This window comes from Megalopta genalis, chromosome 13, assembly GCF_051020955.1.
Source record: "Megalopta genalis isolate 19385.01 chromosome 13, iyMegGena1_principal, whole genome shotgun sequence".
Lineage (NCBI taxonomy): Eukaryota > Metazoa > Arthropoda > Insecta > Hymenoptera > Halictidae > Megalopta > Megalopta genalis.
Window position 1 is genome coordinate 12872537 of NC_135025.1, and position 26714 is coordinate 12899250.

Sequence of the window (26714 nt, forward strand, 5' to 3'; positions counted from 1 at the left end):
TATATATATATATATATAATAGTAATAGTATATAATACTATTATACTATTATATAATAGTATACAATATAACAATACAATAATACAATATATGAAAAATATACGAAATGATAAATAATAAGAAATAAAGATAAGAAATAATAAAGTATATATATATATATATATATATATACAATATAATAATACAATAATACAATATATGAAATATATACGAAATAATAAATAATAAGAAATAAAGTAAGAGATAATATTTTAATTATTAAGACTTCACTTTGAGTCGCCCGCAACGTTACTGATGCCAAAAACTAGAAGAGTTAAGCACGAAGTGCTAATCAACGTAACTATAAGAGAGACAAATCATACCGAAAGTGATGGACAAAACACAAAAACTTCAGCTTTCCGCAGCTTTACAACTTAGAAATTGTAAAAATAATTCAATTCAATTCGCAAGAGCAACTGATTGCAGTAGCAGTTGCGCGAAAACGTTCCGCAAAAATGAGAAACAACAACCTCGTTACTTCTTAACGAATCGCTCGCGACGTCCAAAGAATTTGAGGGAAATAAGAGGAAAAAGGTTTGCGGGAGGACAGTTCGGCCCGTGTTCCGGTGGCTGGTTCGTCGGGGATAGACAACCAGACCAGCAATAAGAACAAAAGTTGGCGGCTTCGTGACCAGCTTCTCGGATACTTCTCGGCTTCCTGATCCTCGGCTAGCTACCAATTAGAAGTTAGAACCTACCCGCGTGAACCACTAATCCTATTCGACGGCCCGGCCGTTTCTCCGAGCTGACCAGATCTTGTTCACCGTTGCGCAACCTATTGATATTCCAGCGGGCGGCCTTCCAACGGAAAACATTGCCCGGACACGCGTGAACATGGAATTAGCCGATAAGCAGCTGCAATTAAATGCTGGACAATTTAATCACGTTACACTGATTTATCCAACCGTGGAGAAGCAATTGCGAATGCGATAACTTTTCAATTCGCGCTCGAACAATTACGGTTGCGAATGTTTCGGACTGTTTTCTTTTTATAAACTATCCAAATAAAACGTAATTAAATTTGAAAATATCAAATTTATTGGAACCCGATGTTAAATTGGAACGATATAATCAATAGACTTCTCTTCCTTAATTTTTAAATAATAATTTATTTTCCCATGTTGAACGTACGCAAATAAATATGAAGAATAAAAAAGATGTAAAAGAAACAAAATAATATTAACAATACCTGTAGATCTCTAAACAAATATTTTTCAGTTTTCTAATGGTTCGAAATGCTACAGAAAGGCGGGGCATTTCGGTATGACATTTTGCAATTGAAAATTGGATTGTAGAAAACTTAGAGAGAACTGTGAAACTTCTCCGTTTTTTGGGGGGATATTTAAACGTTATAGTGTGAAACTATGTAAAGAGAATGCTTTAGGAAATTTTTTCCAAATTTTTTAAGTACTCCAAAGATTATATAAAATTAATGCAAACTCGGAGGACACAGATGTGGTGCATAAGAACGGAACCGTAATATAGTTGCAAATACACAACTTCCTCGGTGTTCTTTGAACAATTCAATTTCATAGTCTTATACTGGATACTTGGAAGTGTGTCATCAAATTTTTTTCAACAGTTTTCCGCATACTTGAAAACCTATAAAAATTAATTGAAAGTCGAAAGACGCATACACATGACCAATAATCGCAACATAGTTGCAAACACGCAACTTCCTCGACGTTTCTTAAAAAATTAAATTTATGGTCTTAAACTGGATGATTGAAAGTAAATGAAGCAAATTTTTTCAAAATTTTTCACACGCTTGAAAACCCGTAAAAATTCAGTGAACCTTGACAGATGTAGATGTCCTGCATAGATAATCTACAGTACCGCAATATAATTACAAATGCACAACTTTATCAGCGTTTTTTAAAAATTCATTTTACAGCCTTGAACTGTACACTTGAAACTATGTCAGAAGATTTTTTCAAAATTATTTGCACACTCAAATCCCTACAATAATTTCCCAAACTCAAGAGACCACCGTATAACCATTCTAAACATTCTAAATAATCTCGCGTTCTAGAAATCGGGAACCGATTTCAACACTAAACCTACCAAGCAGTAATACTAACTGGCATGAACTGCTTCACGAAAGTGAGAAGACCGAATTTATTTGGAATTTGTGTGAAGTTTTTATCATAAAACTTGCTCCAATAATATAACTTATTCAAGCGTTTTCCACGAAAGAGTCCCGGAACTTTGCAAAATTGCAAAATAAGAAAACAGCCACTTTGACCGCGGTAGATTTAGTGTTAATTCTATATCAAATCATTCTAAACCTTTTCTTTTTTTTGTAATTGTATAACTAATGGATAACTTCCGGTATATATTCGATGGATAAATAAAATATCGAATAAAAAATATACACTGCTAAATAAACGATCAAGGAGACCTGTATTGCTTATAGAAAAAAAATGTTTAACACTAAACCTACCAAGCAGTAATACTAACTGGCATGTACTGCTTCACAAAAGTGAGAAGACCGAATTTATTTGGGATTTGTAAAGTTTTTATTATAAAACTTGCTCCGATAATATAACTTATTCAAGCGTTTTCCACGAAAGAGTCTCGGAACTTTGCAGAATTGCAAAATAAGAAAGCGGTCACTTTGACCGCGGCAGGTTTAGTGTTAAAGCTAATTTGTTGTCTAATTTGTTGTACCGAACATGTCACTTTCTTTTTCTTTTGTAACTATTAACACTATGCCGTCCGGTGGCACCACGCTGGTGCCATGCAAAAACTGAAATAACATTTGAACTATATTTCTTGGGTGTTAAAAGGCAGCAAACTAGCTATAGCATTGTTCTTATTTAACTAAGAATTAAGTACGAAAATTCTTGGATGACATATCTTAATTTTAGGAATTTATATTGCCGCCATCTTCGAGATTTTTGTTTAAATCTAACATTTCCAAGCTATTATGCCGGCGTCAAACAAAAGAATCATATCTAAGATCTGCGAACGACATAGTGTTAACACCATTTCAAATCGCATTCTAAACTATATGCAACGAGGCATTTACAGTAAACCTGTTTACACTTTCGGTTACCAGAAAAGCGTACCCCGCAGAATTGTTTCGTAGGCGGAGATGTCAAGGAGACGCGACAAAGTGTTCAATTCTAATTTTCTCGAGTGTTGGCTTTATGCTCTTTGAATGATTCTTACTTTACTAACTTATTCAAGCGTTTTCCACGAAAGAGTCTCGGAACTTTGCAGAATTGCAAAATAAGAAAGCGGTCACTTTGACCGCGGCAGGTTTAGTGTTAAAGCTAATTTGTTGTCTAATTTGTTGTACCGAACATGTCACTTTCTTTTTCTTTTGTAACTATTAACACTATGCCGTCCGGTGGCACCACGCTGGTGCCATGCAAAAACTGAAATAACATTTGAACTATATTTCTTGGGTGTTAAAAGGCAGCAAACTAGCTATAGCATTGTTCTTATTTAACTAAGAATTAAGTACGAAAATTCTTGGATGACATATCTTAATTTTAGGAATTTATATTGCCGCCATCTTCGAGATTTTTGTTTAAATCTAACATTTCCAAGCTATTATGCCGGCGTCAAACAAAAGAATCATATCTAAGATCTGCGAACGACATAGTGTTAACACCATTTCAAATCGCATTCTAAACTATATGCAACGAGGCATTTACAGTAAACCTGTTTACACTTTCGGTTACCAGAAAAGCGTACCCCGCAGAATTGTTTCGTAGGCGGAGATGTCAAGGAGACGCGACAAAGTGTTCAATTCTAATTTTCTCGAGTGTTGGCTTTATGCTCTTTGAATGATTCTTACTTTACTAACTTATTCAAGCGTTTTCCACGAAAGAGTCTCGGAACTTTGCAGAATTGCAAAATAAGAAAGCGGTCACTTTGACCGCGGCAGGTTTAGTGTTAACCTCGTTAAAAGAAGCGCAAAGACACCCTAATCGAAATTGTCTCTCCTGTTCACAGCTGAGCGACGGCACGGTGTCCGAAGCTCCCCGGCGCGTAGCAATCGAAGGTGGCCCGGGAAGCGGCCGGACAACCCTGTGCCTGCGATTGCTGCACCAATGGGCGATCCAGGGGGATGGTCCAGCCCTGGCGTTCATAATTCCCCTGCGAGAGCTGCGAGGAAGCCCGGTGCTGACTTACCTGTCCCGCGAACTGTTCCCAAGGACGGCAGCCTTAGGGGACGCGGTCGCTCAGGTGTGGCGCACGTTGCACCTGATGGAGGATCGGGTCCAGTTCATTCTGGACGGGTACGACGAGTGCGTGGGCGGCAGAGCAGCCTTGGGAGACGCGGTGGACCTCCTCGAAGGCCGGTTGTTCCCCGACGCCAGGATCTTGGTCACCTGTTCGCCCAGCAACGCGGCCGCCTTGTCTCCTCTCGTCCAGAGGAGGATCCATCTGGCTGGACTGGAGTGGCCGCACGTTGAGAGGCTGTGCGTCGCTTATTTCATCCACAACGACATCGCTGAGAAGGCTTGCGAGTTCCTCGAGGCGCTGAACGTGCAGCCGCAGACTGTCAAACAGCTTGGCCAACACCCGCTCGGATGGATCATGCTCTGCTGCCTTTATCAGGTATTTCTGGAAATTTATTCGGTGCAATAAAGTTGGGGCCTAAAGGTTGCCGAAGACCACGGATTTGATGCATTTACGACATTAATTTGTAAAACACAAATCTGTGAACACGTTGCAAGAGTTTAGGGATATTATTACATTACCTTCAACTTGTTACAATTATTAAATGGGGAACGACATTTTCATCGAACTTACGTTTCTCACAATTAACCCGGAGAATTTGCAATTTTTAAGGTGATTTAACATTGTTTTTATCTATCTTTTTGTATTTTTGTAACACAATTTACCGAATTAATTGTGCGATTACTATAGCAACAGCCGAGAACTGATCAGACAGAAAATAGAGATCGTAGGAAATCATTTTTATTAAAAATCATTAAACGGCGTCCTTTAATCCTTTTGGAGCATTTTATTAGGAATATTGGATGCTGCAGTTTCTAGATGATTTAATAATACTTTTACCGACATTTTTTGTATTATACAATTTACTGAATTATTTTTATGTTCACTGTAACAACAGTCGAGAAATGATCACATAGAAAATTTTTGAAAGATGTTCTTTAACTTCATTGGAGCATTTTATTAGGAATTTTTTTCTAGTTGATTTAACACTATTTTGACTAATACACAATTTATGGAATTAATTTGCTGTCGATCATAGCAAAAGTCGAGAGAGAGTGTAGAATACATAGAACACAGAAAAAAACATAACTTTAAATCCTACTTAAGCTTTAACATTAATTGCCAAGAGAACGGGTCAGTTCTGATCCAATGATACCTTTGAGATTGTTCAGGGTGTCCAAAAATTGCGGTCCTTCCTAATAAAGGGTTCTTGATGTCATTTGAAGTAACTTTTTCCTCAGCTAAATTGCAATTCGAGGCTTCGTTTACGAGTTATTAACGAAAAACAGTGACCAATAAGAGGCGAGATCGGCTACCGCGAGGCGGCCGAGTCAATGAGCGGAACTGAGCTTCGTCCGTTCGTTGGTTTAGCCGCCGTTGGCCAGCTCGCCTCTCATTGGTCAGTGTTTTTTTATTAATAACTCGTGAACGATGCCTCGGAGAAAATATTTGTAAAGGAAAAAGTTACTTCGAATGCTGTCAGGAATCCCTCATTTTCCGGAAGTACCATAATTTTGGGACACACCCTCCCATTTTTCCTCCTAACGAGTATTATACGATGCAGAGATTAAACAAAATTACGACTTTGAAAATCATGCTCAAAGTCAATTTTTGCAACGACTTTCTGAATCAAATCTCTGCGAATCCGAAAGGTGTCGAACCAGCAATTGGGATACACAAATAATTGACAAATAATTACCTTACACCCCGTGCATGTAAAAGATTCTCAGGCAATAAAGAGCAACGCACTCAATCACATCCTCCAAGTGTTCCCAACGAGTCCAATTCCAAGATGCTCCGAAATCCCCAACGTTCCCCTAAATCAGCAGCCCTTTGAGTTCCCCAGAACCAGGCTCCATCCCGCGAACTAGGTTCAACCTGGAGTTAACGAAGCGATAAACCTTCTCGCCGCTTCATCGGTGATTTTCCAAGTGCGGTCAGTGAACCCCGGTTGACCAAGTTCCCCATAAAAAGCAGCCGTAGCCGCAATAAAAAGGTCTGCGCGCTCCGAACGACGGCGCCGTCTTTCTCACTCGCCGGCCGATTCTGTTCCAGGACTCCGGTAGCTTGCCGTCGGAGACGAGTGCGTTGGTGCAGGCGGCCGTGAAGTGCATCGTAAAACGGAGCTTGGACCCGCCGGTGCCCTACAACGAGGAGATCCCGGGCCACTGCAGGAAGAGGCTGGAGGACTTCGGCAAGCTGTCATTGGCGGCGTTGCGAGAAGGCAGATGTTGCTACACGGAGGCCGAGCTGAGAGCCCGGGGCGGTGGCATCGAGGTCACCAGGCTGGGATTCTTGACCAAGGGCCTGACCTTCGGCCAGAGACGCAAGCCGGACCTTTATTCGCCGGTTCACATGGCAGTGGCAGAGTTTCTGGCCGCCTATTACTTGACCTCGGTGGCTCAGTACGCTAACATCTTGCGAAGAGAGCTGGAGGGTCTGCCGACCGGCATCATCAGTCACCTGGCGGGCCTCCTGGGGCCCAAGACCCACTTGATCTTGAACCAGCTCTGCCCGCTGGAGGTCCCTCCGAGGGCTGTCTTCTCTCTGCTGAAAGCTGCCGGAGCCTCCGACGGCAACATCAGCGCCGTCTGCAGGCTGGTAGGAGCTGGTCCAGGCTTCGGACCGGCCCCCAACGAAAGACCTCCCGCTCCCCTCGTTCACACTTCACCCCTCGAGCTGGAGGGCTGGGCCAGGATCCTCGAAAGTCCTGCTTGCACTTTGGAGGCGCTCGAGGTGGTCTTCCAAGTGGAAAGAGGATCCGACCCCAGGTATCTCGACGACTTCTTCGAGGCTCTGGCCGGGAACGAGAGCGTCAAGCTCGTCAGGATCACATCTCTGCTTGGCCAAGAGTTCCCGGCCGACGAGGCGCAGAGGCTGGCCGGACATCTGAAGAGCGTTCTAGGGAAGAAAAAGCTGAATGACTTCGAGCTGGTCATCACTTGCCTGGAGGAAGCTGCGCACGACAGGTGAGAGAGATTCTTTTTCTCGGTGAGGGGTGGGTCGATGATTTGCGAACTGTCGTCGAGCACAATGTCCGGTACAATTAGTTCAATTAGCTCGATTAGTACAGGCAGTTCAATTTTACAGGAACTTTCGAGATTTGGGTACTTAGCCGAAAGTCTAATTTGTGATGGAAATTTCTGGTATTTCTTTCTTTTTGTTGTTCCAGTTGTATGCGTTCTTGCAAGTCGAAATCGAATTCTGTTGAAGTTAAATCGCATTTAAGTAAGGTGCACGGACGTAATAAATATCAATTTTCTTCTTATTCGAAGAAATAATGATTAATATAAATAACGGAATCACGCGAATCAGATTCAAATTCGAACAAAACACATGATTTAGATTCAAATTCAGTCGAAACATAGGATTTAGTTTCAACTTTAGCCCAAACATAGGATTCAGCATTAAATTTAGTCGGAACATACGATTTAGCTTCAAATTCAGCCGAAACTTGTGATTTATATTATTATTATTTTCAATCGAACTAGTTCTAATCATCGCAACTGCGAAGAAAATGGTACGGCTAAGGGTTAAATTAGAACAAATGTCTATTTTTCTGTTATAGCTAGATTGGGGATTTTATGCATTTATGGCAAAAATGAATAATACATGAAATTCGAAACAGTGAAAACATTTAAACAATTTAACTTAATACTGAATTCATACTGTAATATTATGCAATATAACTTTAATACTGATTATTAATACCGTAATCGTGTAAAATACGTAAAAAAAACACAAAATCTTTTATTTGTTAAACTAGACAATTTTTACTTTACATAAAGAAGAATTTCATGGTTATTCTTCTATTGTTTTTAATTTATTGTAGCTATTGAGATAACGAAAGATAAATAAATTTTTATATAATTCTTGTTAATTGCGACAGACGCAAAAGATATTTATTTTTCATAAAGATCCACAGCCTTTTGCGTCAGTTGCGATTAACAATGATCATATAAAAATTTATCTGTTATCTTAATAGCTTGAATAAATTAAAAACAATAGGAGCATAATCTGACATTCTTCTGGAGCTTTTCCTGTTCTGTAAATCATTTATTCATTTTTACTATAAATGCATAAAATCCGCAATCTAATAATTAACTTTGCATTTATCGAATAAGACATATTACCTTTTCCTTCTTCTTTTATTTTGTTTAATTTCGAAAAAAATTTAACTGGCCACTGCCCTATGCATTTATGCATTTTGCGCTATGCATTTGCAACTGCCCTATGCATTTGCCACTGCTCTATGCATTTTGTGTTACTTATAAGAAATCCCTACAATCAGAAAAGCTTTGATCATTGCAACTGTAAACACAGCAGAGGGTTGATGCGTCGAACGACGCACCCTGTACGAGCATCGAATTTCAGAGCAATAACTGCTGGTTTCGAAGCGCCTCGTAAAGAAGGCTCGGTACAATTTGTTCCTAGTTAGAAGCAGAAACGTTTGAATAATTTTCGCGCGGCTTCTTCTCGTCGTCTGAATTTGCGCGCGCCTCGCGAATTAAAGAGTTCAGGAACGGAGGGATGAAAGGTCCCGGTCGTGGGGTGAACGACTTTACACCGCGACCGCGGAGTCTCCTTTCGCACGGCCTCCCAACTAAAAACTCATTTTCACGCGCATCCGGTCTACCTTCAATCCGCCGAGACACGCGGGACTGTCAGAGACCGAAAAACTTTCCCCGATACGCGTCGTTATTACTTTTCTCGCGTGGAGTTCTCTCACCCCCTGACATGTTCACTACCGCGACCGCACGGTCGATAAAATTGCTGCGACCGGAACATTCCCCCGTGCTTCCACATTGTAACCGCCGAAAAATTAGGTAGGAATTAGGAATCGTTCGAAGCGAAGCTCGCACGCGATAGCAATAACATTACAGAGCCGGGAAAGTTTTTAAGGGAAGGGAAATGCTCGTTAAGCCCCTGGACCGACTGCGTGGACCTCGGCTAATGTCGGAAAGTGGATTAAAAAAGTTTGTTCTGCTGGGAAACACTAGACTGAACACGATCGGGCTCTGTTTTTACGGAGAATCTCACGCGATATGCCGGGCAAGAAAATATTTCAAGGAATTTCAAGCGTATATTCTTCTTGCAACTACTTCATTAACGTTCGTAATTGATACTACAATTAATTACACTTTTACCGTAGAAATTAGACGTATACATTGATTATTATTATATCTATTAATATTAAATGTTATATTTTTTATAACTACAATTATAATCATTTCTTTAAAATTCTAAAATTAAATCTTAAATGAAGTTTAATTTAGAGGTAAAATTGAAGAGAATCCAATTTAATGAATATATTTTTGTGGCAGTGTTAAAAATAGAAAATGTATTATTTATCATTGTTCAATTAATCTTTTTTTGATTAAGTTCCTGTTAATTCTTTTTACAATTCTGTTTTTTTTTTTAATTTTGGTTTATATAATTTGAAAGCATAGTATAAAGTTGATAAAGAAATTAATTTAATAATGATAAATTTGTTTTCCATTTCCATGTAATATTTATTTTCATTTAATAGTGATAAATTTCTTTGACGTAATTGGAGTGTTTCAGTTTTGTTTACATTTACACCTAGACCTGAATGAACCATCACAATAAATAAATAAAATGTTTACAGTAAGTTTAGACACTATCGATATAATAATAATGCAATAGTATAATGGTGTTAAAACTAACAATAATGAATATAATTATCACTAAAAATTGCTATTTGTTATTTTGCATTGCTTATATTGCTTATTATTATATTGTTTAATATTGCTAATTATTTGGAGAGTAAATTATTTGAAAATAATCTATTTGTCAAATATATCGGTGCACAAATAACATTATTTCAAATACAGTGATAGACCAAGTAACAAATAGAATAGAAATTTCATTTGTATAATTGTTTGAATAATATTTGGTTTCAATAGTGCCCATCGCTGGTCTCTTCTCGCGTATATATAGATAATACAATGATGTTAAAACTAACAATAATGAATATAATTATCACTAAAAATTGTTATTTGTTATTTTGCATTACTTATATTGCTTATTATTATATTGCTTAATATTGCTAATTATTTGGAGAGTAAATTATTTGAAAATAATCCATTTGTCAAATATATCGGTGCACAAATAACATTATTTCAAATACAGTGATAGACCAGCTAACAAATAGAATAAAAATTTCATTTGAATCATTATTTTAATAATATTTTGTGTGTGTGTGTGTGTGTGTGTGTGTGTGTGTGTGTGTGTTTCAATAGTGCCCATCGCTGATCTCTTCTCGTGTATATATAGATAATACAATGATGTTAAAACTAACAATAATGAATATAATTATCAGTAAAAATTGTTATTTGTTATCTTGCATTGCTTATATTGCTTAATATTGCTAATTATTTGGAGAGTAAATTATTTTAAAATAATCTATTTGTCAAATATATCGGTGCACAAATAACATTATTTCAAATACAGTAATAGACCAAGTAACAAATAAAAAAAAATTTCATTTGAATCATTATTTTAATAATATTTTGTGTGTGTGTGTGTGTGTGTGTGTCAATAGTGCCCATCGCTGGTCTCTTCTCGCGTATATATAGATCTCTTTAGTGCATTCCATCGCACAGCTAGCAATTCGATGGAATAATTAGTTCGATGATGGTTTAGTACTCAGCTTTGAAATATACGGAGAAATTTCAGCCGGCCGTATTTCTCGCAGTTTCACGGTAACATTTCGTTTAATGGCACTCCATTTGTCTAAACAAGGTGAAGCTCGATAAACTGTATTTTTCCATGGTTATTCGAAGTATCATAACGCATTCATTCTCATCCACGGGTATACGTATATGTACATGTATCCGTGAAAATAATACTCCAAACAAAAATGGCAAAAAATCGTTTTTCATCTAAAGCTTCGTCCATATGGAAAATTCAAAATAGACGATATTGAAAACCTCGGGATAAATTCACAGAGGCAGAAGAATCTATTAATCATTCATTATCATCCACGTGAATATTCATGAAAGCAATTCGACTGACAAAAATGGCAAAAATTCGTGTTTCATTTGAAACATACGTTCACTCAAAATATTTACGGACAGTGATATTGGCCAATTCGAAATAAATTAAAAATCTGTTAATAATTCAGTGCAATTATGTTTATATTCGCAAAAATAATCCTCCAGACAGAAAAAAAAAATGAAAAAATTCCCATTTCACTTGAAAAGCTGTATTGGCATACATTCGCAAACATGGCAAAAATGCGTATTTTATTTAGAACCTTTTCCCGTGCAGACAATTTAAATAAAATAAATTGAAAGAGGAGCAGAAATTAATAATCCCGCCGCGTTAACGAGTTCTCTGGTGGGAAATCTTGATTACATTTGCAGGGAGAATATTCTTAACCCAGTTTCGAGGCCGCTTCTCGGCTCGATCGGAACTTCCGCCGCGAAATGACGAGATTTTTACGCGAGCTGCGTACGACTTATCTCGAGAACGTTCGGAAATGATCGCTGTGGCTGCGAACAATTCGCCCGGGCTCTCGATTTCCCAGCGCGGCGCGCTGTGCTGCTCTCGCTCCTTCGTGAAAACAAACGTTGGAAAGCAGATCACCCAACACAGCCAATGGCGGCGCACACGCGGACCAAACCAGAGCGTTTATGCAAATGGGGGAGCGGCGAGCGCACCGACATCATCCCCTGCCCGCGTTCCAACCACGCAGGGTAAACACGAGCTTTTTCCTCCCCAGCCACGTTCCCAACGGCGAATGTCTTCCTCCTCTGTCATGCGAGAGGGCTGGGTAAACTTTTTAATTCACTTCCTGACTCTAACAATGTGCTCGGATGTTCTGCACTGAGAAAAGACAGCGACACGGCGCTCGAAATTGGTGGCCATTATTCGAATAACATTCAACGCGAACACAATGTATTCGATTTATCTTTCGAATAGAGTTTTATTCGAATCGTGAAGTTCTTGGAATGATATATTTCGAATAAGGTATTATTCGAATAAATTCTCCGAATAATATTCCGAATAAAATATTATTCGAATCATGATTCAAATAAATTCTTCGAATAATATTTCGAATAATTATCCAAATACATTCTACAAATAATTTTATTTGAATAAGTTCTTCGAATTCGAGTATTTCAAATAAAGTTTTATTCGAATGAATTTGTCGAATAATATTTGAAATGAAGTTTTATTCGAACAATATTTCGAATAATGATTCGAATACATTCTACGAATAACTTTATTTGAATAAGTTCTTCGAATAGTATTTCAAATAAAATTTTATTCGAACAATATATATATTTCGAATAATGATTCGTATACATTCTACGAATAATTTTATTTGAATAAGTTTTTCGAATAGTATTTCAAATAAAATTTTATTCGAACAATATATATATTTCGAATAATGATTCGTATACATTCTACGAATAATTTTATTTGAATAAGTTTTTCGAATAGTATTTCAAATAAAATTTTATTCGAATAATATTTCGAATAATGATTCGAATACATTCTACGAATAATTTTATTTGAATAAGTTCTTCGAATAGAGAAAGAGAGAGAGAGAGAGAGAGAGAGAGAGAGAGTATTTCAAATAAAAAGTTTTATTCGAATGAATTTTTCGAATAATATTTCAAATAAAGTTTTATTCAAATAATATTTCGAATAATGATTCAAATAATATTTCGAATAATGATTCAAATAATATTTCGAATAACGATTCAAATAATATTTCGAAATTCTTCGAATAATGTTATTCGAATAAGTTCTCCCTATTTCAAATAAAGTTTTATTCGAAGAAACTAAATTCTACGAATAAAATTGTATTCGTTATTCCTATAATTTAAGATGAAACGAAAACTAGAAAGATAGAAGCGATCATAGCGGATGGTACGTCAATTTTTTCGATTTCAAGCATCCTAATAAAATTCCTCGTATCAATCATTAGTGACCACTATTTTAGTATTTTGTAATTACTATTTGTTAATTGTAATATTTTGACATAATGCATTCAGTGTGGCGTAATTTGTAAACTGTAATGTTTAGATTTCATCCCTTACTCTGAAGATTTCATAAATATCAAGAAATTTTCTCTGTTTTATTTTGATTTGTAGATTTCATTTCGACATTTCGTATCTTTCACGTTTTAAATTTCTGCATTAGATGCATAAAATCTATAGTTTGCTTATTATAGCAAATAAATTGTTTAGAAAAGTCGATCGTCCTTCATTCTTGAAGAACACGTTAAATGAACTTGGCATGTAGAGGAAGTTGATTAAAAAGCACGCTTTGTGAAGAAGCTGTGAACATGTTCGAGACAAGTCGCACCAACACGAAACGAATTTCGAGCAGTTCACGCGCTGCCAAGATTCATTTACAGAACGAGGTTTTCATATCCAAGGATGGCTACCGAAAAATTTTCAATTCCCTGGCAAGCTGTCCGTCCTTGGGAACTCCAGATCGTAGAGATCTCGCGAGGACTGTTACTAAAAAGTTTGCACACTGGGTGCTCCAGAAAGAAGTTGAAAGTGTGCGATAATATCGAAACGGTATTACTGGCGGAAACAAATCAGCTTCTACGATAGATCCCGAGCACAAATATTGCCTCCTCCAATTTTCAATAGACTTTGCACCTATACTGAGTTGATTACACAATCTGAAAGTTGTCTCATATTTTTTCACGAGTTATCACTGCCCCAAAAAAATTGTAGCATAGAAAAGTTTTGGATAAAAATTGGCTAACTTTGACTGACGATAACTCCGCGAAAAATCATCGTAGGATAATGATTCTTATTTTAAATTAAAGCTTGGAACATCTACTTAAAGATAGTATTTCTGGCTTTTAAGTTCGACGCACCCTCGCCATTGTAACTATTTCAATGTAACGCCATGTTTGCCATACTTGTTGCCAAGTTTGTCGTATTGAAAATTGCCAAGTTTGATGCAATTCCCGGATTTTGTAAAAAATTTTTCGGAGATACCATTTGCAGCCGAACGAAATTGGATCCTTCCCCTTTAATTTAAAAAAAAATCATCTTCCTACGATGATCTTTCGCGGAGTTATCGTCAGTCAAAATTGACCAATTTTAAACCACAATTGTTCTAAGCTGTAATTGTTTTGAGAGGGTGAATTTAACATCTTGTAACCGTTGTAAAATCGAACCATCAAAATTATAATAATATTGCATACATTATGATTTTATATTTTAAGACCTGAACTAGGTCTAGCCATAAAATTTCAGTTCATTTAAAAAATTGAAGCATATGAGCCGTTTATTTTGAAAGTGCCATAAGTCACTTCACCGTAATGAAAAGTGGTGATTTTTTTCATGTTTATGCGAAATTATTTATACTGAGAGAAATATCAGTATCCTAAGATAACAAATACAAGTAAATCTTCTCAAAAGCTAGCATCCATATTTTTAAACGTATTAAAACGCATTCCTTTAAATATATCGACTTAAAAACAAAGTGACTTATGCCACTTTCAAAATAAACGGCTCATATCTAGAAATCGTTTCATTCGCAGCTCTCGAAAAGCACCCCCGAAAAAATTCGTTCAGCTGACAGCTTTCTAATTATTTTGAAAAACGAACTCATTTACGGAGATAAGACTGCAGGGACACCCAGTGCATCGGCGGGGTGTTCCTCGGCGGTGGCCCCGTGAACGAAAAGACCGGAATTCGATATTCAAAGCACGAACCAGGCCGCACCCCCGCACGAAACGCGGCAACAAGAGCGGTGTAACAATGGGCGGCTGTCAAGTGGGGGTTGAATCGTGGCTGCATAAAGTCTCCGCACGGCGAAAAAGCCGGGAAAGTGGCGGAACAATATGCGGCGGAAGAAAACGAGGGTGGCCGGCCGCGGTTTTTAAAGGGTGTGTTTCAAGGGTGGCCGGGGAGGGCCGTGGCGAGAAATTAAGGAGGACGCGGGCTGGGTTTTTGTAGGAGTGGACCCGTCTCGGGGAGCTGCCGCCCCTTCTGTTTACCCCGAAACCTCCTTTCGACAACCTCCCTTCGGCTCTCGAGCTCTCTTCCCCGTCCTCTCGCTTTTTGTTTCCCTCGCCTTGATACCGGCATTTTTCGCGGCCTCTTCTTCTTCGCCTGTTCTTCGCTTTCTTCGCCGCGTTCTTCGCTTTCTTCGCCGCGTTCTTCGCTTTCTTCGTGTTGTTTCTTCGGTCCCCTGTTTCTTTCGCGGCACTCCGGCTTGAAAACTTTTCGAGATGTTTACCCTCCCAGGGCGATTCATAATTTCGCACGCCGCGGGACATCCTACTCGCGACACTTCGACGCCGCTCATTTTTGGAACGACGCGTCGTTTTTGCGGCCGTCGATGGACAAAAATATGAAAAGTGACTGCTTCGTATCTCTGCTCTAAAGTATGTGTACTATGTGTTAAAATGTCCCAATAATCGTATTTGGCAACAGAACGTTCAAAACATCGATTACATTTTCATTACAGGCTCAGATAAAAAGAAGTGAAGAAACGAAAGTTTTTGTACATTTCTTTATTCCGAGCAACGGTAAAATTAAGGACAAAGTATTTTAGTAATTTTGTACAGTGAATTGGTCCCTCTAGCATTTACAAATAAATTCGAGTAATTTAGGTGTGGGGATACTGTTGCTTCTTGCTGTATATAGGGTGATGCATTTGAAACGAGACACTTGAATAATTCGTATTAAGCGTCTTAAAGTAGAAGTTTCAGGCTTTAATTTAAAAAAAAGAGTGATAATTTTTCGCGGAGTTATCGTCGCCAATTTTGGTTGAACATTTGTCTGTGCTATAATTCTTTCGAGCAGAATGGATAGAAATTAGAAAAAGAAATGGAAGAACAGAGTATTATGAACATAATTCAAGCGAAACGAAAAAAAAGTATAAAAAGAAAAAGCATCTAAGTACCTAAGAAAAAAGGAAGAAAAGTGTGAAATAAGGAAACCATCAGCCAGGAAACCGCTGTCAAAAACTGTCAAAAGAAAGTCAAATAAAAACCACCTCCATCAACTTATACAATAAACTATTACAATTTCTTAAATCTATTAATATACATCAACAAATATAGTATCAAATTACTATGTACGTAACCACTGTACTTGTACGATTGCTATTGACTAGACTCCGAATTTTATGCACTTATGGCAAAAACAGCTGGATCAAATGCAAAACAGTAATGCCATTAGAAGAATTTTTAAATATTTATATTTTCAACTTCTTACTATCATTAACCCTTAGAGCTCTATGGACGCATATATGCGTTTGTCGAAAGTCATCCGTGTAGCCTAAGGCCGCATTTATGTGTTTTCTCTAAGTCATCGGCCTGGACTAAGGGCGCATATATGCGTTTGGCGATTTTTTCAATCAATATGCAGTTATTTTCGTGTAAAATTAATACAGGGGCACTCGTTACTAATTTGCCTTCCTTAGGTAGCGGTTGGGCAATATTAGGGTCATAGAAATCTCCGGGAATTTCCGAAACGGAAATCCCATTTTATATGTCCCACTCTCTAACCAATTAGATTTCAAAATAATTACCTGCACTGTCACCTTTTCGCGACTCAAAGCACTCAAGACGACTCACGGTCTCGCTCGCGTCAACAACGATAGTGCGGAATATAACTTGTTCGATTTTTTTTATATTCGTGACACCCTACAAAATGTCAAATCTTGAGGAATATTTCACAAGGGACGACAGTGAAATAGAATATAGTGAATCACTATCATCGGACATTGAATCAGAAGATTAATTATTTAACCTTCTGCAAAAGAATCACTATAATTTATTACTGTTTGCGCCTTGAATAGTCACTTCGGTGCGGCAAAAAAGTATTCCGCCCCTAGCGATGGTCAGCGATAGCCGCGCTCCGTCCCTACGAACCGTTTCGGCCAGGAGTATTCAGAGCTCAAAAGGTTAACCCTTTCGCTCCGAACGACGGATATATCCGTCATTCATATGAACACTCGCGGAGCCGAACGCCGGATATATCCGACATCCACATGATCGCCCTCTGGGGACGAACGCCGGATATATCCGACATGCTGGTATTGCGTGAATCTTTTGACGAAACAAACAAACGACAGTCCGAAATAAACGACACACCATTCAAGTTATATTTGTTCTACCTGCATTTCCCATTATTATTGTGTTACATGTCATAAAGGGATAGAAAATCGAAAGTACTAACTTTAGGACTAATTATTATGTATTATGTTTTGTATTATGAATATTATGTTTTATTTTATTACTGTATATTATATATTATTTCTTCACTTTTTCCATTGTTAATGAAACTTTTTTTACCTATTAAATAACTTTATACCTTATGCAGAAATTATAACTGTATTGTTTTAAAGAAAAATCCCTTTTCTTCCCAAATACACTATCCACGCGCAATGTGCACAATTTCGGCGGGTGGTTCCGTTCAGGAGGGGCGCTACGGCGGACTGAACCGCCGTAGCGAAAGGGTTAAAAGAAGGAAGACATTTTCATCTAATTCATGTTTCAGAAAATGAACTTAGTCAATTTTTATTTCGCCTAATACGATCATTTCTACTAATACGACGTCTACTAATGACCCTCGGGTGCAACCTAACCTCAAAAAGAAATTAGAAAAAGGAAAAAGAAAGATCACTACAATTTTCGATAATCTCCAATCGGCCACAGCTCGGTAAACCCGAGTCCGGTTTAACGGAAGAATCGGCAACGAGGAAGTATCGCGACACGTGAAAAGGGTCGCAGGGTCTAAGGGCGGGCTTCGAACAGCCGTTCGCCCCGGAGCGGAACAACTCTCACCCTATCGGCTCATTGTCGCGCATCGAGACAGCCTTCTGCCCCTTTCCCCAGCACTTTCGTTCGTTCCACTTGCAGTCGCGTCGTCGTCGCGGCGTTCCTCGGCCGACGAGAACCACTCGAGATCGGAGCCCCGGGTCTCCTAGGCGATGATGGGTGGCACGAGAAAGAACACCGGCCGATCGATGGATTGCTGCGGATACAAGGAGTCCTCTTGTTCGGCGGGCGTCAAGCAGGAACGCGGCGGAAAGGGGCGGAGGGAACCGCGCGATGCTTCGCGGCTTCTTCGCCACCCCCGTCGATTGCCTTGTAATTTCATTTCCCGGCGTTTCCCCGAGGTCCCCGCCGCTCTCATTCGATCGCACAGTTTCTCCGAAAATGGGGGTGGCTGCTGGAATTCCGAACGCTCGTTTCACACGTTTTGCGCGGGTCACACAGGCCGAGTTTTGCTCACACACCTAGCGGTGGAAAATCAGTTTGAAAAATCGACTTTTTAACACTAGAAAGACCGAAACTTAGTATATACCTATATTGCCCAAAAACAGTAAAAATGACTGCATTGTGAAAGAATAACTAATGTGTAAAGAAATTTGTTTATAATTAATTTTTAATATTTTGTTATATTATTTACACATTTATATAACAGGTTATTAGTAAATATTAACAATAAACAAAATTTAAGATAGGAATAACAAGTACTACTTTAGCTTATTGAGCAACTGCAACTTATCTAGTGTACGCCCAAATCGACAATTTATCATGTCCTTGTATGTTAACATATAACGGTAATCGAAAAAAATGAAAAATGTTATTTCAGTACAAATCCGAGCTGATCATATAAGAAATTTACTCAATTCAATAATAAGAGTCATTTGATTATTTTAAATTTCCCAAGCAGTCAAAACGACTGTTTTTGGGCAATATAGGTATAACACATATACAGGGTGTCCCAAGTTTTAATGTTGACTTATGTTTATGTAAACATAGGTCATATAGAGCTTTATCAAGAAGTGATAACAAAAACTCAGAATAGGAATAGTAATCAACTGAAAACAAAATAAAAAATAAAAAAAAATCTTCGATCGATGTCAATCATGTATTGTCAACAACGGTTATTAATACATTTCGAAATGTATTAATAAACACAGCTTACATAAACACACGGCATGTGCTGATCTATTCAAGCCAATGCTCGCAGTAACAGCAAGTTGATTACTATTCCTATTCTGAATTTTTGTTATAACTTCTTAATAAAGCTCTATATGACCTATGTTTACATGACATTTTTTTCTTACTTTGTGCCATAGAATACACTAACAAAGTTTCAACATTAAAACCTGGAACACCCTGTATAAAATAGAAATTCTGTAGATCAGAAATCATGTTCTGGATTTCGAATTCAAATAGCTATGCTATTCCTATTCTGAATTTTTGTTATAACTTCTTATATTGAATAATTTGTTCAGGAGATAAATTCATTAGCAATCGTGTACATCGAATCTCTTCTTTAAGAGATAACATCTTCGACAATCGCATTTCGACTGACTTCTCCAAAAGACAGTTTCTTTAACAATTCTATTCCGACCGGGATAAAAAAATTCTACGAATGACCGGTTCAGGCGCTCGGCATGCTACCCTGCTGGAAATACGAAGACCAAAAATTCTAATACAACGTCGTCCACCTGTCCGCGCTTTCAATTTCTGCCACGCACATATTGAAAGCATAAATTTCGGCGCCAGCGTTCGTGCTTCCCGGCGAGCCCGCAGTGAATTCAAAAGAGAACGGTAGCTGGAAGGGAAAAATCGAGTCGTGGAAGATTGTCGGATCGATGAAAGTGGCTGGTTTCCCGAGGAAATTAACGAGGAGGCGGACTCACTTTATGTTGAAATCCTTCGAGAACAATAACCCGGGGCAGGTTTAAGGTAGCGGCGGCCTCGTTAAACGGAGAAAACAAGGTTACGAGAAATTTTCCAGCAGCCTGCGGAAGGATAAGTCGATTCCCCCTCGGCTTCTTACGGCCGAACAAAGAATTTCCTTCTTGCGGATCCCGCGTTTACGGGTCTCGCTAATGCAAAGTTTAAACAATAAGCACACCTCGCGGGAAAAAAGTGTTCGAACATGTAGGAGCTACAGGTGAGAGCTCGATCACATTGGTCGTTCACATTTACAGAATAACAACAGAAGAACGAATAATAATATAAACTGCATTTCTCTCAGTTGAAATAAAATAAACTGCACTCTCTCTCTCTTTCTCTCTTTCACTCTTTTTCTCTCTTAGTTGGTTCACTATATTCTCGAACATACTTTCTCTTTCAATTCTCTTCGGGCAATCGTTGTTGCATACACTTCACTTTCCCATTCTTATTCCATTCATACGCTACACATGCTACCGAGGTTATTATTATTGAATAAAGAATTATTTGAATAAGAATTTATTCGTATAGAAATTTACACAGAAAATAATTGATGTGAATGAAAATGGTAGGAATATAAAGTGTTTTTTCATAGGTTACCAATTTATTTCTTCCATACTATTCTTTCAAATTATTCGAATTATTCGAATCACTCGAATTATTCGAATTACTCGAATTATTCGAACTATTCGAATTACTCGAATTATTCGAAATATTCGAATTACTCGAATTGCTCGAACTATTCGAATTACTCGAATCCTTTGTATTATTCGAATTATTCAAATTATTAGAATAAAGAATTTATTCAAATAAGAATTTACTCATATGGGAATTCATACAGAAAATTATTCATTTGAATAAAAATGGTAGAATATAAAGTGTCTTTTCATAGATTACCAATTCATTTCTTCCATACTATTCTTTCAAATTATTCGAATTACTCGAATTACTCGAATTAGTTGAATCATTCGAATTACTCGAATTATTCGAACTATACGTATTACTCCAATTTAATCGAACTATTCAAATTACTCGAATTACTCGAATTATTCAAACTATTTGAATTACTCGAATTGCTCGAACTATTCGAATTACTCGAATCCTTTGTATTATTCGAATTATTCAAATTATTAGAATAAAGAATTTATTCAAATAAGAATTTACTCGTATAGGAATTCATACAGAAAATAATTGATTTGAATAAAAATGGTAGATATAAAGTGTTTTTTCATAGATTACCAATTCATTTCTTCCATGCTATTCTTACAAATTATTCGAATTACTTGAATTGTTCGAACTATTCGAATTACTCGAATCCTTTGTATTATTCGAATTATTCAAATTATTCGAATAAAGAATTTTCCGAATTATTGGAATTAAAATTATTCCAATAAAGAATTTTTCGAATTATTCGAATAAAGTATTTTCAAATTACTCGACTTAAACATTATTCGGACAAAGAATTTTCGAATTATTCGACTAATGAACTTACCCGTGTGCGGAAAGTCCTCGTCCAGCAACGGAGTCAACAAAATCGGTAAAAATCGTTGATCGCGTGGTACACAACGTGGCGAATTTGCAAAGTTCGATTTTCGCGACCGCAGCGTTGCGTCGGTGCGTGAAAAAAAAAGAAGATCGACCGGTACAGTATCGGTCGATTAATTTGCCGGCGCCAGGGCCCCGATTCTAATCTGGAAGGATTGCTGACGTTGATGAAGAGGCGCCGCCGCGTTTCATAAAAGCCCGGTGCGCCGGCGGGATGAAACTCGTCGAGCGGCGCGAGCCCCGGCTGACTGACAGCTGACGGAATATTTCCAGTGGTCGACGCGTGCAAGTGATAGCGAACGTGCTTGGCCGGACGGGCTTTCGATATTCAAACGCGGACATCCTCGACGCGTTGAAAAATGAAGACCCGGCTCCCGCGGGATCGCCGGTGTTTTCGGCCGCGCGGTTCGTCGAAAACCAAACCGTTTTCACGCTAGTAGTGAAAGACGTGTTTGGTCGGACATCGTTTACTTTCACGCATCGCGTTGCAACATCGTTCGCTCCCTATTTTCGCGTCGCCGCACAGCACGGCAGTCAATGGTCGAAATTCAGAAAAGTCACTGCTTCGTACGTATTCAAAACCATGTGCACGATGCGTTAAAATCTCTAAATAATCGTATTTGGCAACAGAATGTTCAAAAATTTCAGCAGGAAATTCATTTCAAGAGATTTCGCCGATTAGGAGAATTGCAGCCGCAGTTTGTTTACATTGTCTTATGAACAGAAGGCAGTTTTACCATGTAATCTTTATAGAAAATGATGACCAGGAGTTACATGATTGTAGTTAATCTACAGCAATTTCATTATCAATTTCACGAAATGAAATAATTGAGCTCGATTTATTTTTGTACGCTTTAAATAAGGTATTTTTGAAAAACGCTCAGAAAGGCTCAAAATATCGCGGAATTCTTATTCCGACGTATTCGTCGGATAGTACATTTTGATACTATAATAATATTTTTAGCGAAAAGTTGCGGTCTGCAGAATTATTTAACAAAATATGTAGCCATTTTTCAACAGCTTTGTACGCGGATATTCACTTAAAGAAACATGAGATTTAATAATTCAATAAAAAGATAAACAAGAATTTTTTATGAAATAATGTAATTTATTCAATAAAAAAGTAAATAAATAAAATTTTATTCAATAAAAAAATAAACAGAAATTTTTTTATGAAATCATATAATTGTTTTATGCAGACCCATGCATCTTTGTATTTTCTTTGACAAATTATTAAGGTATTTCGGTCGATAATTGTTATGATTTTTGTCTCGGATGCTCATATAAGCGCCGCACTGTGCGCCGGAACGAAATGGTTCCGCGAATTTCCATCGGCTGAACTCGAATTTAGAGAACGATTTTCTGTGCCAGCTTTGACTTCTCGGAAATTTCATTCTCGAGAGAAGTATCTAACTTTTTGATAGAAATGAGGGATTTTCGTTTTCGGGAATTTATTGGGCTTGAATGTTATTTCAGCAGGGAAAAAATAATTTTTTTAAGCAGTAAGTAAACTATAAATATTTTTATCTTCTCACGTAATACAGAATTTGGCAAATCAAATTTTTGTTTCAAATAACAGTTACATATTACGTAGTTAAATATATTTGTAATACTATTTTCATATGCAATTACTGTTCCAAAAAAAGTTTATGACACTATTTCAGACATTTATAAATTTATAGATTTATTTTGGACATTTATAAATCATATATTATATAATATTAATTTTATATTTCTATTACCTTAATTAGAAAGATATAATAGATTAGCGTGGAACTTAATTTTCAAATCCGAGTAAATAATTGAAACGTTAATGAGATTGTGAATAGTCGAGGGTGTCCGAAAAATGTTCGAAGCAATCGTGTTATTAGGATAGCAGTTTTTTCGAAGCTTTTCATCCAAATTTATTTCGAGAGACAATGGTCCCAGACATAATGCGTACTCTATAAATGAAAAAGACGCACTGGAAAGTGCAACGTGCAAAAATCAAAAGGTCGACAAGGTTTCGAAATCAGTGGCAATATTTTCCTGTTGCTTGAGAATGTCCATTCGGCTGTCTAATGGTATTTATAAATCCGACGGAGCTCGGTTCGAAAAAATGCCGCTGTTCCCTTACAAAAATCCGAGTCGCCGAGCGAACATATCCCGTTTGTTTTACCATTCGCGAAAAAATCAACACGCCGTGCCGGCGAATTCGGCTATTCAGAGATTCCCGGTATATATTGTTGCGCCACGACGATGAAAAACCATCGAGGCTACGGCTGCGAAAATTCGGGCAGACTGGTTCACCGTAGAATCCGAAATTCTCGAATCGACTTCTGCCGTGACGATCGATTACAATCGCTGGAAATGTTAATTAATACAATTGCGTCAATTAGTGTGCCCCTCTGGGTAATGTGCATTTACAATAATTTTACTTATATTTGAAGACAATATTATTAAATTAGAAATATATATTTAATAAATAAAAAATAATATATATTTAATTAAATTAATATTTAAATTTGTAATTTTTATAATCGAGCCAAAACTTTGATGTGTTGTTGCCCTGGTCGTGTTAAAAAAAACTTACAAACACTTAATAAAGTTAATAATTAATAAACTTAACAACAACACTTAATGAATTTAATAACAACTTTAATAACAAACTTAAGAATTAATAAATTTAGCAATACGTTTCAAATGAAGTTGATAAACATAAAAAACAATGTTTACTGAAACAGAAAAATAAACGATTATATTCGTAAAATTCGTTCGAATTACAGAAAAACAATAATAATAATCGTTTTATTTAAAGTAATACAGTAAGCAAAACAAATTTACTTCCTCAGGTCCGTGAAATGTATGTACGCTACAAGAGATTTTTTAAACGTATATAATAAATTAAGTTAAATGATTTAATACAGAATATTTCATGTTATCACGTTTTTGTTTTAGGATTATTCACCTAGAACTGATCACAGTAATTAAAACAGTGTACAAAAATTGACAGACAGTAATTAGATCAGTATACAAAAATTGACACACAGTAACTAGATCAGTGCACAGAAACTGACACACATAGTACTTAATTACACAGTAATTTCCATAAGACCACAATAACTCGAGCAAAAACTGTTTTATACATTTTATTAAATATTTGGAATTCTTTATATATCTCAATTATGCAAAAATTCGTCAATATAAATTTTAATTACAATCTAAAACATAAGTCTTCATGTATAATTAATTGTAAACCACGTGATCGCCAGTGATCTCGCAGTTAATGCGATCTCACTAGAATAAATTAATATTATATTAATAATAACATTTAATATTAATATTATACATTAATACAACATTAATATTAATATTATATATTAATATTATACATTAATAATAACATTAATATTAATATAATATATATATAATATTAATATAATAACATTAATAATAATAACATGACCCAAATATTTTAAGAATTGCGATATAGGTGAAGAAAAAGACTATTTAATTTGCCAAAAACTTCGGGCATCGCTTGAATGGCCACAGTAATTGACACACTCACCCTATCCGTGTGTCCACAGAGACGCGCGCGCGCGCTCGAGTATTTTTTTGTTGCACATGGATTTAGTCAATTGCGTGATCGTCAATTAAATCGTCGTCGTTAACCGAGCCCCGGGCTACTTTAATTAACTTCGAGCCGATCTGCCGGTGATTGAATTTCGAAAATATTGGAATCGAAGGCGGAAAGGGGCACTATTTGTTAAATAACGCGATTCATGAATATGCGCGCGTGACACGGAAGCGTTTGTTTTCCCGTCGCCGGCTGCAACAACATTTTCCGGGATCGCGTGTGGAAGGAAGATCGGCACCGGCGAGATCAACATGTCTTCCGACCCTACGATCCTGTCGATCCGCATGCTGTTGTTTGTCAACAAGAGAATCCTGAAGTTCCGTTGCCGGTAAATTCGCGCTCTCGTTCGCGATTCTCAGGGGAACGACTGCCGCGCTTCGCTGTTTTCGCATAACACGACGTTGCTCGAAGTAATGGCGGAATATACCTGGTCGGAGAAGCCGAAAACCATTTTAGCGTTTCTCTATGAAACGAAGTCATGATGGAGCGAACCGTTGTTCGACATTATTAAAGTGATCGTAACATCGAAATTTTCTTTACGAATTTCATGAATGAAAGTGTTCTCAAAATTTTGTATGTTGTAATTTTGATAAGTAGACCGCGTACCGGACGAAATTTTGTTTGTAAATTCGAAAAATGAAATTCGAATTACTCGAATTGTTCGAACCATTCGAATTACTCAAATTAATCAAACTATTCGTATTACTCGAATTATTCGAACTATTCGTATTACTCGAATTATTCGAACTATTCGAATTACTCGAATTACTCGAACTATTCTAATCACTCGAATCCTTTGCATTATTCAAATTAATCAAATTATTAGAATAAAATATTTATTTGAATAAGAATTTATTCAAATAAGAATTTAATCATATAGGAATTCATACAGAAAATAATTGATTTGAATAAAAATGATAGAGTATAAAGTGTTTTTTCATAGATTACCAATTCATTTCTTCTATACAATTTTTTTTAATTATTCGAATTACTCGAATTATTCGAATTACTTGAATTGTTTAAACTATTCGAATTACTCGAATTATTCGAACTATTCAAATTACTCGAATCCTTTGTATTATTCGAATTTGTAAATTCGAAAAATGAAATTGTTTTTAAAGTTTAGTATATTGTAATTGATAAGTGGATTGCGGATTTTTCAACAAAATAAAAATTGTCTACTTCGATTGGAAGAAGTTGAAACTAACTTGCAAGTTCATTTCTCGTTTACTTGTTTCAATAAAATAAAAATAAGTCATTGTTAATTTAAAATACTTTTCATCGTTTTAATATTTTTCAATTGCGTTTACTCAATTCTGCAGTAAATGCACAAAATACGTAGTCTGTTTATAAAGAGTTTATTATTGGGTGACTTACGTTTCAAAAACTTTTTGGTTGAATCACTCATGAGCATCATTTGTTGGATTTATAACGATGTGAATCAAATAACAACGAGCTATGTTTAATTAGTATACATTAACATTACCACTTCTCTTACATCTCAAGCTCTCTCCTTCTCTCCCTCTCTCCCTCACTCTCTCTCCCTCTCTCTAAGTGAACATTCTTTCACTAATTGACATTTAAAGCAAGTTCACAATTGCTAGA

At 36.9% G+C, this 26714-nt stretch overlaps 1 protein-coding gene across 4 annotated transcripts in view; it reads left to right on the forward strand.

Annotated features, from left to right (window-relative positions):
• The window catches only part of LOC117224855 (uncharacterized), a 548263-nt gene that overhangs the window by 429001 nt on the left and 92548 nt on the right, over window positions 1-26714 (forward strand). For all 4 annotated transcript variants that reach the window (XM_033478031.2, XM_033478032.2, XM_076526011.1 and 1 more), the window contains 2 exons: window positions 4006-4614; window positions 6292-7205. In XM_033478031.2, the coding sequence (XP_033333922.2) occupies window positions 4006-4614; window positions 6292-7205 (1523 nt within the window). The remainder of the gene's footprint in view (window positions 1-4005; window positions 4615-6291; window positions 7206-26714) is intronic.